Genomic DNA, 16,932 nt, shown 5'->3' with positions numbered 1-16,932 from the left:
ACAAATCACATTGATCATAATAATTATATCAAGATTAAGAGTATAAGTACATTTAGTGAACTAGAGAGTTTGTTTTATATATTCAGTACAAAAACAATTATCTTTACTTGGCCCGTTCAATACATACAAAATGTACTAGCACAAGAAGACGGAACTATACCGTTCCCATAATGAAAATGCATTACATTAATCTTGTGCTACAATCATACCGATGGCTTTGTCCAATTTCCATCTTAGATTGTGAGCATAAATTTTATACTTATAAGAACCGACGATTTAATCTTCTGTGTATAAGCTAAACTCTATACACTAAATCATCTACTTTATAAGTAAAAGACACACATACTAGTACATGATTTATTTAACTCTTTATTAAACAATGAATAAATAATTGTTCTATAATAAATACTATATGCAAAAACATGGTTAATACTATATATCCCAACACTTCAATTAGAGCACATTGAAAATTTACACTTTTATATCTATAAATTCAGAATCTAATACTTTTCGTAATTTTAGTAATTTGTCATATACACATAGATATATATTCCTATTTTGCCTACCCTTGTAAATTGTGATGCTTGGAGTCTGTTCCAATCATGAAGGATCTGTAACGCAAATATCCCACTTTTGTAATAGTTGTGCCATGAAATAAAAGAACATCCAGTCTCTATAGAATGGATGAACTTTGATTCTTTTAAAAAAAAAAAAAATAGTTTTGCCTTGATGGCGCTAAATTCAATTGAACTTAATTATTATACTCTTCATTCGTAAGGGGTGTGGTCCTTTCCTGAACTCTGCTAACGTGGGATACTTTGTACACTAGACTGCCATTCACAAGCGCCTTCAAAGTCTTCAACCATCGTCGTCGAACACGAAAATCCACTTACGGCGCACGAGTGACATGATGAAGAAAAGAAATGAATGGAATAAAGTCACCAAGAAAAAAAAAACAAAAATTTTGAGCCAACAAGAAGATCTATTTTTAGAAAACTTTTTCCCCTCTCGAAAAAGAGAGAAACTACCCTCATCTCTTTGCTTCTTCTTCACGACTCTGCCATCTACACAAACAAAGAGCACCTTTTGTCGTGTATTCTTTACTCTGTTGTGTAATTATTAGTTTGTCCAAGATAATTAAATCAGATGGCCTAATTATTTGTAATTATATTTAAATTCAACTCTTATATATGTCACTTGAGAAACACACATTTATAGTGTGTATACTTGCATAAACAGAGATATTTTAAATACAAATTAATGTGTTGTGGTTTTGTTGTGAACACGGATAGCGCAAAGGACAGCCAAGTTATTGGACCTGGGGCTAAACCATGAAGAAGCACAAGAATGCCCAATAATAGATTTGCTTGGGATCTAGGTTGAGTAGAGATAAAAGGGTTGTCGTCTGCGGTTTTGAGGAGTTATGTGTATTATGAAGAAAACGTCTATTCCTCTCATCCCCTTTCTCAGAGTCTAGTTTCTCATCTCCTTCTTCTCTAGTATTCCTTTACTTCAGTACTTCAGATGTCACTACAACACAAGGCATATATTGCGACAAAATACGTTGTAGCTAAAAATGAAATTTTTCGTGGCTAAACACTTTAGCCATAAATTTTTTTTCCGTAGCATCCGCATCAAAATGTAGCGTAACTAAAAGTTAGCTACAAACTTTACATGGTCCGTGGCTAAGGACTTATACTTATTGCTACGAGTTTTTTTGTGTTGTAGCTGCGATGGTAGAACATTACTGCTACGAAATATATACTTGTGGCAAGTGATTTTATTCTTTTGCCACGACTAATAAAATTTGTTGCTATCTTCATATTGTAGCCACAAGATGTTATGTTGTAGCAAAAGATTTAATTTGTTTGCCATGCAAACTCAAATTTTATGGCTATTTCAATAGCTTAGTTTCGTGGCAATAGTACTCATATTTAGTTACGAATTAAAAAACTCATAGCTATGAATTAAAGTATTTGCCACAAATATTTTCATATTGTAGCTAAGAAGCAATACCTTTAGCCATGAAATAAATAACATTATAGCTAAAAAGAATCTTCATTTGCTACGGAAAGTTAAAATTTATAGTCTTGTTCTTGATACGTGGCAATATATGCCACCAACATTGTTAGCCATATAATGTAGCTGAGAATTCATTTTCGGCATGAAACTATAGACAATATCGTAGCAGAATATCTTCAATTATGTAATAAACACAATATATTAGAAAAAAAGACTTGATAAAGGTTCAATAATTTCATTTAAAATAGTGAAACATCACTTTATTCATACATATCGATATACTTTTACAAGAGAAAAAATAATTATTCATCTCCCCATCAATTTTGATGCTTCCGTCACTCCTGCACAAGCTGCAATAACAATTATTGAACACGAGTTAGTTATATATGATTAAACAAATACACTAATTTATCTAATTGAAAAAAAAAATTGCTTTAATAATGAATTCAATATTGCACAAAAGTTGTATTACCCGGATAAACAAGTTCTTCCACTTTGTTGTGTGGGAAAATTTTCTTTTATCGACGTCTTAGGAGGTTAATTCATATCATCATTATCAGTCAAGCGATTAGGTTATTTCTGAAAAACCATTCCTGTCTGGCTGCAAACAAGAATTTCTAAGGCGTAAAAGTACTTCATCATAAATACAAATAAATGAAAAATACATACAATTCAAGAAAAAAATTGATATTTTCTGTTTTCTAAAAAAATTACAGTAATCATCTTGATTAGAAAACTCTTTTGAAAAAAAAACTATGAACGAGACAAACTCTCAAAAAAACAGTGAATAAAATACAATAAAAAGTTACAAAAAGTTTATACACTACATTGATTAGAAAAATTCTTTAAACCAAATTGTAAATGAGGGGAAAATTAAAAAAAAATACTAACGAGAACGTGGCTACTGTAGGATTTTACAAGGCCAAAACAAAATTTGTTTAAATCATAAGCAAGAAGTGAAAAAAAAAATCTACAATTTACCTCTTAATTATCCCTTGAAAATAAAAGTTGGAACTATGAATATTTGAGATGGGAGAAGTGACGGCACTTTTTTCTTTTTCTTTTAGAGTGCTTAGTCTTTTAGTTTTTGGCTCTTTAATAGGAAAACAAAGCTATGATTTACGCATAAAAATGTTAGAGGGAAATAATTTGGAGGGAACTCTTTTTGCTTTCAAATTTCAACACAATTCTTTCTTTTTATAATTTAGTAAATTAGAGGGAAATTATTGTGAATTCTCTCCTAATAGTCAAGTACAATTAAAAAAAAAAAAACGTTAGGTAAGAATTTTCTTAATAGAAATACATTGCAATTTGATGTAAAATAAATAGATGTATCCATTTTAATATATAACTTATTAATTATTGAATATTTTTTGAAGTCCATACTTTTGTGATATAAATTATGATATAGAGTCACTTCTATCTTAGCAATATTGAATTATTACTCTTTGATACAAATAATTATAATTAAATTTTCAATAATCATCAAGTATTTGAATTAGTAGTGGATCATAAAGGTGTTGTCCCGATAGATCAAGTCCAAGACAAATAACAATTCTTGAAGCACTAGATCAGGATGAAGCTTGAGTTGCGCTTTGATATTTAGACACAATTACCTATTTATTTAAATAATTTTTAAACTTACAAATACAAGTAAGATTTCATAAAATTAAGTCGAATCAAACTAAATATGAACATCTAATTATTACATTAGATCGATAAAGGTATTGTTCCAGTAATAGAGGTTCGCGTCAAATAACGATTCTTAAAGCACTTGTTCAGGATGAAACTTGAGTGAGCTTTAGTGACGTTTTGGTTAAATTCAACATAAATTGTCAATTAAATTTTAGATATAATTTAACTATTTGATTTATTTGAATTATAATTTAAAACTTACAAGTAAGACTATGTTAAATTGAATTAAATATAACGATCACCCCCTAATTACACTAGATCGTTAAAAGTATTGTCTCAATCGACAGGTCCGACTCAAATAATAATTCTCGAAGCACTTGATCAAGATGAACTTGAGTGAGACTTAATTTGTATTTTAAATACAATTAGTACTTATATTCAAATTAGATTTGAACTTAAATAATTACTTGATCAAAGGTAATTAAATACAATTAGTACTAATCACATCGAATGATGAACACTTCTAATTACACTAAAATGTATTATATCGAGGAATAGGTTCTAATCAAATAACAATTCTTGAAGTGCTAGATTAGATAATATTTAGATGCCTTTGTTTATTTAAATGATATTTAAACTTATAATTACAAGTAAGATCACGTAAAGTTAAATCGAATCGAACTTTATATCAACATCTAATAACATTAGATAAATAAAGGTATTACTCCTATAACCGAGGCCCAACTCAAACAACAATTCTTGAAGCACTTATTTAGGATGAAGCTTGAGCAGCCTTACTGAAGCTATTTTGTTGTTTAAGTCCAATATAAGTAGTCAATTACATTTAATTCACTACTAAAAAAAGGGGGAAAACCGATGGAAAAAACCGACAAAAAAAGCTTTCCTACAGAAAAATTGTAAAATCTTAGCTACAACTAGGGGTGTACAAAGTAAACCGACAAACCGCACCAAACCGATAAACCGAGTCAAACCGAGAAAAAACCCGACTAGTGGTTTGGTTTGACTTGATTTGGTGTTGGAAAAAAAAAAACCCGATCATAATTGGTTTGGTTTGGTTTTAGCTAAAAAAAGTCAAACCGAACCAAACCAACCCGACATTACATGTATTAATTTTTAAAATATTTTATACATAAAAATATTTATTTGTAAAGTAATTTATAAATATTTCTTAAATTTTTTCGTAATTTTTTATCTATTATCATATTATTCAAGCTTGAACTTAGAATTTTGAATGTCAATAAGTTTTATATCCTATAGATATTAGTAACTCAAATAAAGTCCAAATCAAAACCAACTAAACACTAATCCTAACAAAAGAAATTCAATTTACCACTAGAAATGACAATAATGTTGGATATCTATTCTTTAGTTTTGCATAATTGATTTAGAGAGTAAAAATACATAACTTAAGTTTTTTTCTTTGTCATATAATTAATACTTATTTTAGCATGACTTAGTATTTTTAGATTATGGTCATTTTCTTTTATGACTTGTTAATTATCAATATTTATTTTAACCGATTATATTAGCTTTTGTTGAATATTTTAATACAATGTCATCACTCTTCTCACATTTTGTGTTATTTTCTTAAGAAATACCTTAATTATATAATTGTATCTTACTAGGACTAAAGAAATATTTAAAGTAAAAATTATATGTTTTCTATCAAGACTATTCCGAAAAAAAACCCGAAAAATCCGAGAAAACCGAACAATCCGAACAACCCGAGGTTGAAAAACCCGAATTTTATTGGTTTGGTTTGGTGTATAAATTTTAAAACCCGACGCAATTGGTTTGGTTTGGTGTTTAAAAAATCCGAACCAACCCGGTCCATGTACACCCCTAGCTACAACTATATTTTTCGGCCATTGTACTAATATTTTTATTGTGATTATATTAGTACTATTTTATGCTAACTTTAAGTACAAGAAAATATTATCTAATGTGGCTAGAAGATTAGTATTACTACAACAAATTCAAATCGTGTTAAAAATTTATTAGCTACGAAATGTTATCACAACAATAAATATGTGGCTATAAGATTTCATCATGACAAGTAATTATATCTATTAAGCCAACTATTTCCACGACATTTTCGCACTCGAAGTAATAATATGTCTTTAGCCATAATATTTTATTTTAAGTAAGTTTTTACGGCTTAAAGGTTACTATTGCTACAACAAGTTTCAACACGTGGCAAAAATTAATAATTAGGTACGAAATTTTATTATAGCAAAAAAATCTATAGCTATATCATTTAACTATTGCCACTTTTTGTTATAACCTGAAGCAAATATATTCATTTCACTACAATATTTTGTTTCAAATAATTTATTGTGGCTAAAAAGGTTACTATTGCTACAATAAGTTTCAACTCGCGGCAAAAATTGATAACTAGCTACGAAATTTTGTTCTAGCAAAAACTTCGTGGCTATATCACTTAACTATTGTCACGAGTTTTTATAACTTGAAGCAAAAATTTCTATTTAGCTACAACATTTTGTTTCAAAAATTTACTGTGGCTAAAAGGTTACTATTGCTACGAAAAGTTTTATCGCGTGGCAAAAACTTGTGATCAGCTACAAAATTTTATTGTAGCAATAGATTTGTAGCTATTTAGGTAATTATTGCCATGATTGTTGTCAATTATAGCAAACTTGAAGAATTAGCTATGTCAATTTGGTTTTTGTGGCTAAGAAATTTTATGAATTTGTAGATAGCTATGGAATTCAAATTTTTGTGGCTATTACTGGGTAATAGCTACGATTTTTAAATTTGTAGCTTAAATTTCGTAGCTATGCATACAATGTGTTGTAGTGTGTAGTCCCGTCATTCAAGTATCAGTTGATTATAGGCTATTGAAATTAAGTTAGTTCATAACAATACAAATTGGGAGTTTGGTGACTGTTTCATTGACGTTCGTTTCAGGTTTTAAGGATAATAATCCCAATACATAAAAATGCGATACTTGTTTGTTTCGATCATTTTTGTCACTTTCAAAGGTATGTGTATTTGTTGGGTGTGCAAAAGTATTGATACCTGAAAAAAAAAAAAAGACGCTACATATGAGGTGTAGGAATACTGCTAATAATGTGAGACCTTTCCATAAAACACAGCACCAGTTTGGTGTTGACGCCCAATTTTGTCTCGTTCTTCTAATTTATTTCTCTTGAGCTTGAGGTTAAACCTCCTACTTTGAGATGATGTAAATGCAAAAGAAGAGCTTGAGTACTTGGGCATACATACATGAAACCAAGTATCAAGATTACTAACTCTGTCTACTCCTATATATAGACACTTATGATCTTATCTATCAAGGTGGATCCCAAGTTATCTCCTTCTTCTTCTTTTTGATTGTTCTAAAGGAGGCTAGATTCCATCTGTCCATTGTCATAAGCCCCTTAACTTCTGAAGGAAGATCAACAAAAACCTCAAAAACCTTGTTCTGAGAGTCTGAGAAGCTGAGTGAGGCAAGCTTGTCTGCTACTTTATTTGCTTCCCTATAACGGTGTTGCAAGATAAAACCAGTGGATTCCATATGCTTTTTTAGTTCTTCCATCTCATCTTGGATTTTCCATGGTGTATGATTTAGGTCAGTTACACAGTCCACAAGGATTTTGGAGTCACTTTCGGCAAGTATCATCTCATAGTCATTAGTTATGCACCATTTGATCCCATACAACAAAGCTTTAGCCTCTACCCAATTGCTGGTACCAACTTCTAAGCTTAGTGAATAAGCAAAGATTAGTTGGCCTTCATTATCCCTTATCACCCCTCCTCCTCCACATATATCATTTTCACAGCTACCATCTGAGTTGATCTTCACAAAACTAATGGATGGTTTGAGCCACCTAACCATTATATTTCTCTTACTGATGATGTTGCTTCCCATAAGTTGGACAATATTCTCCCAGTTAGGATTCAATTTAACATTGACAAATTGAGTCCCAACTAGGTGAGCTAATGTCTCGGCAATGTGACTAATACACCTTCTGATGTTATTAGATTCTTTTCCATACTTGGCTCCACATCGTGCTTTCCATAACTCCCACACAGCCACAGTTGGTAAACATTTCCTAAGGAATGCTAAGACGCAGATTTTTAGTTTTCCAAGTCCACCAATATTTAAGTAATAGCCTCAGTGGTGTGTTGCAATAAGGTATACCAACTAGACCACATAGAACTGCCCATATATTCTTGGCAAAATCTCCAGAACACATCAGGTGTTCAATATCTTCTTCCTTCGAATTCTTGCAGCAGCAACATCTATAAGGTGCATAAATTCCCATCCTGGCAAGCCTAGCATCCGTAGGGATTCTGTCCCTTATAGCTCTCCACAAAATGAAATTCATTTTAAAAGGTACCTTCTTGTTCCAAGTCATAGCGTCAACCCAACATTTGAGTCTTTTCTGTCTTAATAGATGCTAGGCAGAGGCTTCTGAGAATTGACAAGATTAGGTGACCAAATAGCCCTATCATCCTTGTCAAGTTGAAGAATTATTTGCTTTGCTCCCTCAAATCATTGTGTAATTTGCAGGAAGATGAATAAAATGCAGAAGACTTATAATAAAAAAAAAATCACTGATACTTTAAATTCATTTATTTATCTATATTATCTTACAATTCAGAGTCAATCGCTATCTTTTTATCATTAATATCTTTACTAGTATTTAATATTATTATTTTCATCATTGTTGTCGCCAAAAAAAAAAAAAATCACCTTTTATGTCTTTACTTTTGCTTCAAAATTGATCAAGTAATATTTACTTCCCATAATAATATTGTTTTTCATACACTGAATTAAAATTTTACTCTCTATTTTAGAGGAAACAACACCAAATGCCCACAATAGACAAACTATTTACATACACATGCCCCTTCATAAATTATTTACACTAAATCCCCATAGGGCAAAAAAAAAATTAGGGAAAGTTACGTAAATACAAGTAAATAAGTAAAATATTTTGTAATTTACAACTATTGACTAAATTACATAATCTACAATATATACTCTATATTTAGGGTATATGTATGATTTTATACCATAATTAAAAAATTGTTGCTATGAATAAAAGGCTAATAATAAGGAGTTTTCTATATTAGTGATAACCAAATTAAATACATATCAAAACACATTAATTACTTTTCTAAACATCCCAATATACTCAGCTAGCATTTTAATCCATAAAATAATATACTACTGCTTATATGATATATATTATACAATTCCTTGAACAAGTATATATATTCTTGTACTTATATATTACGTATATTTCACTATTATATACTATGTATAATATTATTTTTTATGTATATTAACTAGTATATACTATATATAAAATAATTTCTTATGTATAGTAAACAAAAAGTATTTTATACATACATACATACATACATACATACATATATATATATATATATATATATGTATGACCACATACATTATTGTATATATTAGGCATATATTGTTTATTATATTAAATATATACAAATATAAATTTAACCGAGTTAATTTTCCTATTTCATGGAAGAGAAAAAAAATTGAATAATTAATATGAGATGGCGAAAAGGAAGCCAAGTTTTATGGGATGGGGCGTCAATTATTAAATAAGATCCTATTTTAGTGGTAATCCATAAGTAATTATATTATTCTCTCTATATTTTGTATATATTGTATATTTTAAATGTTATTGTAGAGTACAATTGGTTGGCACATAGAGTAATATATTCATATATTAGGTATATCGTAATATTATTTGGTATATCGTAATATTATATACTATATACACAAATAGTATTATGATATTATATACTATATATAATATACAAACTTAAATATACTAATTTCTACTATTATTCACAAATACTGTTATCATCTTTTCAGTTAAATATACCAATTTGAATAAACCATATGATTTTTAAGGTATATTTCATGTGCATTTCTTATACCATATTTCCATATACCATATCTTTTCATGTACTTTTTTAAATATTAATATATTCAAATAGTTTCTTTAAGTCACCAAAAAATAATTGAATCATCATCAAGTGAAATTAAAAAAAAAAAGAATAAAAAGGAGAAAACGAAAGAAAAAAGTCTTTTTAAAACGGTAGATGGAATATGGGATTTGAAGTTGATTTTATTATATCTATTTGAAAAATTACATTCTAATGATTTTGAAAGAAAGAGAAAGTAAAAAGTGGATATGCATTAATGGTAGTAACTCTTAAAATGAAGTATTATTAATATTTTGGGAATTGTAAAAAATTGTATTTTTGTTATTGAGAAGTTAAAAGTTTGAATAAGTTGTATGTATGTAATTTTTGTAAAGTAGTTGCAATCTTTTTAATTACCATTTGAAAAAGCTGTATATGTGTGACTTTCCCAAAAAATTACCCCAGATGAGATTCCATGTTGATAGATTTAGGCGGCAGTCATGTGTTCCCCATGATGGACCACTAGTCCATTTTGCCAAAGAGGAAATACATCGAAACCCCCCTCAACTTGACATTTTTTCAAAAATCATGTCCCAAATTTTATGGGGGTCAAATTAAGGTGTTAAACAACTCCAAACTTATATTAATATGCCCTTTTTAACTCAGTCTTAGTTTGAAGCAAGAAAGTAATTTCATGCATCAATTACTGATTGTCACCTGTCAAAGTGCCAAAAAATACAAAAGAAAAAAAAATGACCATTTTTAATTAATTATTAAAAAAAAAAAAAAGGTCCACGCACCCCCACCCCCTCCCCTCTCTCCCCACCTTCCCCTTTTCTAACCTTCTCCCAAATAAAAATGGCTTCTTCAATTCCTCTCCACATACAAATTTTATACCGACACACACATAGAACGGGAGGACAATTTTTATTTTCCATTCTTTTGCAGAGAGAAAAAACATTTAAGAACCTTCACCAATGAAGGCATAAAGACTCAATGAAGGATAATATAGAAGAAGACAAAGTTAAAACTAAAAAAAAAAACTTAAAAAAAAAAAAAAAAAAAATGGGAAAACAAAACAATCAGACGAAGGAAAGAAGAAACGAAAACTAAAGGAAAAAAATGGATACACAACATTAAGAAAGAGGAAGACAAAGGAAAAAAGAAAAGAAAAAAGGAAAAAAAGTTAAAAAAATCCATTTAATAAAAAAAGTTGTGCAAAAAGATCTTTTAATTTGATTTGCTGAGCTCTCACTCTCTTAGAGAGAGTGTATGTCACTCTCTCTGCCACATCGGCAAAAAAGTGGTATTAATTCCATTTAAAATGGGTTCGGGGGTTTTTTTTTAGGACGCAAAGTTTAGGTATCTTTTTTAAAAAACGTGTCAAGTTGAAGGGGGTTTCGATGTATTTTCTCTTTTGCCAAACGTCCTTGCGTGTGCGTGTATAGTTAATTTTTTATTTTATTTGTCTTTTTGTTTTTCTTTTCAAAAATAAAAATAAAATACAAAGATCAAAGTATTAACTAATTACTTTTAGACTAATAATAATATAAAAAATTAGACTACAAAAGAAGTAATTAAGAAAACACTAAAGTTACTAACTTTTTTATTAAACGTAAATTAATAGAAAATATATTTCTTTAATTTCTTTTCTCTTTTGGAAATGAAAACAAAATATATATAAAAAACATGACTATTTTTTTTTAATGTTATCTTGATAAAATTATAATCAACTTAAAATATCAAAATAAGCTTAACTCTATTTGTTGTATTTTATTATAATTTTTTTTTTTGTTTTGAAGAAATGAACTCGTCATTTATGATAACCTGTTCGTATATAATATATATCACGTGGGTATCATAAAATACTCGGGACATTTTTTTCCAAAGAAATGAACCAGTCCTCTATGATATCCTAGCAGTATATGAATATACCGTGTTAGTATCATAGAGGACCGAGGAATAGTTTTTTTGAAGAAATGAACCACTCCTTTATGGTTTTTGAAAACGTATATAAATATAACGTTTGGGTATCATAGAGGATTGAGGAGTGTTTTTTTCCCCCGAAGAAATGAACTAGTACTCTATGATACCACGGGAAGTATGAATATCGTAGTGGGTATCATAGAGGACAGAGTGTTTTCTTTTTGAAGAAATGAGCCAATCCTTTATGATATGAGGTATATGAATATATCATGTGGGTATCATAGAGGTGTGAGAGTGTTTTTTTTTTCTTCGAAGAAATAAATCGACGACATTGCATGATACCCCGACAATATATGAATATGTCCGTGCATGGTATCATTCTCGGGGTGTTTGTTTTTCGAAGAATTGAAACCGGTCTGTATGATACACGACGGTATATGAATATACGTGTGGGTATCATAGAGGACCGGATGAGTGAGGTTTATAAAATTCTCCCTCTATGATACCCGAGATATATGAATATCCCTTGTGGGCATTACAGAGGATTGACTAGTCTTGGAATGAATCTTCTATCTACGATACCTTGTTAGTATATGATATATCAGGTTGGTATCATGGAGAACTCAATGTTTTCTTGAAGGAATGGACTGTCAGTCCTCTATGATATCCATGTCAGTATATGATGTATCATAAAAACTCAATGTCAGTCCTGTTTTCTTCATGTCTCTTAGCAAAAGGATCTTGACCAGGCTGTGAAAAAACAAAACATTTTCAGCACAATATGAAAATGCTAATACAGATATGCTCTTCCCTTCATTCACAAAATTAAGTTTCTTTCCCCTGTAGTTATATCATCATGAGGACTTGATTGACATGAGAGAGTACAATAAAAATCAGTATTCATTGAGAAGTCGAAAATGAAAATTCTCTTATTTACCATCAGTTGCCTTGGCTTCAATGATCGGCACATCTTTGTCATCATTTACGCGATCGTAGCCATGTCGGCGCATCCATGAACCAGTTTGATCATCAAATTAAAAACAACCTTGTCTTTCTTACGTTTTTGTATACCTGCAAGACATTTTTTCCAAAAATAGGATGAAGGTCCGTTAAATCAAGAATTGACTATTCTACACAAGTTATAAAGAAGCGTTGGCTGTTTTTCATCGAATGCAGCATGAAAATATAGATCCTAACGATGTTACTTTGTTGAGCATCCTTCCAGCTTGTGCACATTTAGGTGCTCTAGATCTTGGCAAGTGGATACATGCCTATATTGACAAGCATTATCAACACTTGAAAAACACTTCTCTATGGACTAGTCTGATAAATATATATGCAAAATGTGGAGCTATTGCAGCAGCAAAACAAGTCTTTCAAGGAATGAAAACTAAAACTTTAGCTTCTTATAATGTGATGATCTCAGGACTAGCAATGCATGGGGATGCATATGAAGCTCTGGAGCTTTTCCGGAAAATGACAGAGGAAGGAATGAAACCAGATGATGCAATATGGGGTTCCTTGCTAGGGTCTTGTAGAATCCACAAGAATGTTGAGTTGGGTGAATATGCTGCCAAGAATCTATTTGAACTGGAACCTGAGAATCCTGGTGCTTATGTGCTCTTATCTAACATCTATGCAGGTGCTGGACAATGGGACAAAGTAGCATTGATAAGAACTTTTTTAAATGATCAAGGAATGAGGAAAGTTCCTGGTTGTACCTCCATTGAGATTGATAGAGTAGTCCATGAGTTTCTTGTTAAAACATCCGCAAAGCAACGACATCTATAAAATGTTGGATGAAGTTGATAGGCTATTGGAAATGGCTGGCCATGTTCCAGATACATCAGAGGTACATTATGAAATGGATGAAGAGTTGAAGGAAGGAAAATTAAGTCAACATAGCGAGAAGTTGGCGATTGCCTTTGGATTGATCAGCACAAAGCCTGGGACAACTCTTAGGATTGTTAAGAATCTTAGAGTGTGTGGAAATTGTCACGAAGCAACGAAGCTGATATCGAAGATATTTAATAGGGAGATATTGCAAGAGATAGAAATTGGTTTCACCATTTCAAGGACGGTTCTTGCTCATGCATGGACTATTGGTGAACTTATGAAGATCAAGCAATTAATGATGGCTCAGTTTATTGCCAGAATGCTCCCGTGGTATTATTAGTATTTGAGGAATTCTATAAGCTGAGAAAATAACTTGAGGTTGCTGATTGTCCTTTATGTTGATCATTAAAATGGACATAAATTTTTGGCACATATATACTTCTTCGTAAACTCTCTTGATGGATTCAAACACTGCAAGAGTGGTTGGTAATCTTTCAAAAAGATATTGTAGTCATGAAATGGTCATAAAGCTAATGCACTGTTGGAGAAAAGCCAACTAACTTCATTGTATTCACCACAATAAATATATATATATATATATATATATATATAAATTACTTCTTAAGGATTTTTTTTTTTTTTTTTTTTTTTTGTTGTTGTGGTCTATCCCCAAGGGATCAATAGAGGTTTCTACTTAACTGATCTCTTATCAATCCCATTGTACTTAAACTAGGGGATTACAGTAATGTTAATATATCATATTAATACTTAGTGCTAAAAGAGTTTAGTGATTCATTAATTGTTGAGGCTTAGCCCTGTTTGAAGGAGTTTTGCCTAGCTGTTTGGAGAATGGTCTTGTCAGCTACAATAAAGTATGCCATGCCAGCAGCAGTGGAGACAATAAGAGCTTTAGCAGTTGGATTCAGATTGGCTCTTGCCCAAGGTACCATCTTCCCACAAGCAAACTGCATATTTCAGTTTTGCTAATAGTATAGTATTATAAGTAGTAGTTTATTCACATGTTACCAGGTTCTTGTTGTGGTCGGTTTATTAGATTTGTTTGTCGGTACATGAACTTGACTCAATTATCTGGATCTATGGTTTTAAGAATTAATTTTATTTCAAAAAACATAAACATTTTACGTTTAGATAAAATTAGGTAGTTCGACCCTCATATCCTGTCACATAAATTGGAACAAATGAAATTGTATGAAAAATGATTTTTAGCTAGTGGTCAAACCATAATTTTTATTAATTGAATTTAAAATATAAAAAGTAAACATATGAAGAAGACAAAGAAGACTCTACATCAACTATATATGCATAAAAGATAATTTAACCTTATATATATAAATAATTTTCTAATGAATAGGATTTTAATGAATCCCTAACGCCTCCTAATTTCGCTCCAACTTTCAACTATAAATGAGAAACATTATTTCTCCCTTTCAATAAAACACTAAAAACAACTATTAAATCAAAATAATTATCTCATAAAAAATATTTTATTAAAAAAAATGACTTCAGTCGTATCAAACGCTAGCATCTATGATCAAGGATATAAAATGGTTCCATAGTTTTGAGGGTGAGAGAACCCAGTGGTTTTGGAAACTTCAGGACAAAAAGCACTTTGAAGAGCCAAAAGCAATGGGTAAAACGCCGGTCATCTATTAAGCCAAAAGATTGGAGGCCTAAAGTCATATATACTTCAGAGAGAGGTCTTAATTCTTTTTTTTTTAAAGAAAAAATCGTGATATATATTTTTATTTAAAGACTATCTTTCTAGTTTTTTTAGATGCGAAATCATTAATTACTGTTTTATAATCGTCAAGAACAATGCAAAGTTGTTAACAATTTTTTCAAATCAATTTATTCTTAAAAAAAATCAACTGACAATATAGCTAATCAATCACGTGACTAAAAAACTTCTTCGTGTTTTTATATAAAAATTGTGTACTCCCTCTGTCTCAATTTATGTGAGACAATTTGAATTTCGAGAGTCAAACTTTCTTATTTTTATCGTGAATTCGTACATACAATCTTTAAGTTTTTTTAAAAACAATTTACATATTTAAAATTGCGTAAAAATAATATAAATCACAATAATTTTTTAAATAAATTAACTATAAAACTTAATAAAAAATGGGGCCCACAAAAATGGGGCCCCAAATACGACTGCCTCGGGGCATATTAGGATTAGAATTGTGACCTTCTTTTCGGGCAACCGTGGTCTTTAAATTTTGCCTCATATTTGAAATCTTTAAATTTTGCCCTTCGGCTAACACCCATAGGTTCCGGGGTTCGAACCCGCGTGCGGTCAAAATTTTAAAAAAAAAAATTCGCCGTAGGTTTAAATTTCGCTATCAAGGATTCTTTAGTTTCGTAAATATTACCAAAGTTATGCCGGACCCGGCATACTTATTGTAACGACCCATTTGGTCGTTTAGCACTTTTAGGCCTAATATTCCTAAAACACCCTTTTCGTGGTCTAATCTTGCTGTCTATAGTCTGCGATAACGGGTGATTCGGTTATTTGATTGACAAGTGAATGTTAGACCTCGCATTTTTATACGTCGAGTTATTTGCGAAAGAATCAACGTGAGATAGAAACTTCGGATTTTAATTTCTAAACTAGAACTAATCGGTTACAAATTTTACTTAGTACAAGAATGTTGTTGGAAATTAGGAACTACTTAATTGTGGGTTAAGTAAAAATTTGTGACAATAATGATCCAACAAGAGCATCAAACGTCCAAGGTAAAAAAAAAAAAAAAAAAAAAGGATGACTCAAAGTCATCTAAAATAAGGCAAATGGAAGACATACAAGTGTGAAATTAAATGTTGATTCATCCACTACATTTTCAACATATTGTGGACAATTAACTTTGGAAGAAACATATATGTTACATTCGGCCATAGGGCTGAAAATTTTGAGGAGAAAAAGTTGAAGCATACAATTGAATATTTGAGCATCCACTACTTTATGAAAGTATACATTGTTTTAGGAGGACATAACATGGTGGAGGGATCATTTCATTAAATATTGCTCATCCATCTTGGCATGATTACAATAGACAAAGGGTGGTGCATGAATCATTCAACACACATACAATTGTCTTGTAAACAATTGAAAAGAAAGAAGAAAGAGAAACAAGAAGGTGAGGTTGGCCAAAAGTTGTAGAAAACAAATTAGAAAATTTAAAGTGTAAAGTTAATGGAATGAATCATGCCACAGTGGAGCATGTGACCAACTTGTAGGCATCAAAGTTGAACCAAATAATGACCAAGAAATCAGCCATCACAATTCATTTCAACTACACAACACAAGAAAACTTAAGCCTAGAGAGAGAGAGCATTGCCAAGGGGCTGATTTTTGAGCCCTTTGAGTCTTGATCCAAAAATTATTTTCCAAGGTGTTTCAACCCTTTAGAAGGTCCCTAAAACGTGAAGATAGTCTTTGGAGCAACAAAGACAATTCCCATCTCAAGTCACCAACTCCAAGTAGAATGAAGTTGTCAAGGTAAGATCTAACTTTCTTTTCGTATTAAGGGTTTT

At 30.8% G+C, this 16,932-nt stretch overlaps 1 protein-coding gene and 1 long non-coding RNA gene across 2 annotated transcripts; one reads left to right on the top strand and one right to left on the bottom strand.

Moving 5' to 3' along the window:
* Positions 1–2,241: 2,241 nt before the first annotated feature.
* LOC132029427 (uncharacterized) lies at positions 2,242–3,086 on the bottom strand. The gene is made up of 3 exons (XR_009407803.1): positions 3,004–3,086; positions 2,495–2,623; positions 2,242–2,372 (listed from the first exon to the last, which is right to left on the bottom strand). It is a non-coding gene; the product is annotated as an uncharacterized LOC132029427 (long non-coding RNA).
* Positions 3,087–12,683: 9,597 nt separating this feature from the next.
* LOC132032151 (pentatricopeptide repeat-containing protein At1g08070, chloroplastic-like) lies at positions 12,684–13,717 on the top strand. Its single transcript, XM_059421929.1, has one exon. It carries the CDS (start codon positions 13,289–13,291, stop codon positions 13,715–13,717), a length of 429 nt encoding a protein of 142 aa, XP_059277912.1. The 5' UTR covers positions 12,684–13,288.
* The last annotated feature ends 3,215 nt before the right edge of the window (positions 13,718–16,932 follow it).

The sequence above is a fragment of the Lycium ferocissimum genome, chromosome 9 (assembly GCF_029784015.1).
Source record: "Lycium ferocissimum isolate CSIRO_LF1 chromosome 9, AGI_CSIRO_Lferr_CH_V1, whole genome shotgun sequence".
NCBI classification, from domain to species: domain Eukaryota; kingdom Viridiplantae; phylum Streptophyta; class Magnoliopsida; order Solanales; family Solanaceae; genus Lycium; species Lycium ferocissimum.
Note: the sequence above shows the minus strand (reverse complement) of the source record. Positions and strands in the feature narration are given on the sequence as shown.

What these genes read in the sequence shown, in the direction of transcription:
- LOC132032151 (XM_059421929.1), top strand. Translation starts at nt 13,289, where the DNA reads ATGAGTTTCTTGTTAAAACATCCGCAAAGCAACGACATCTATAAAATG.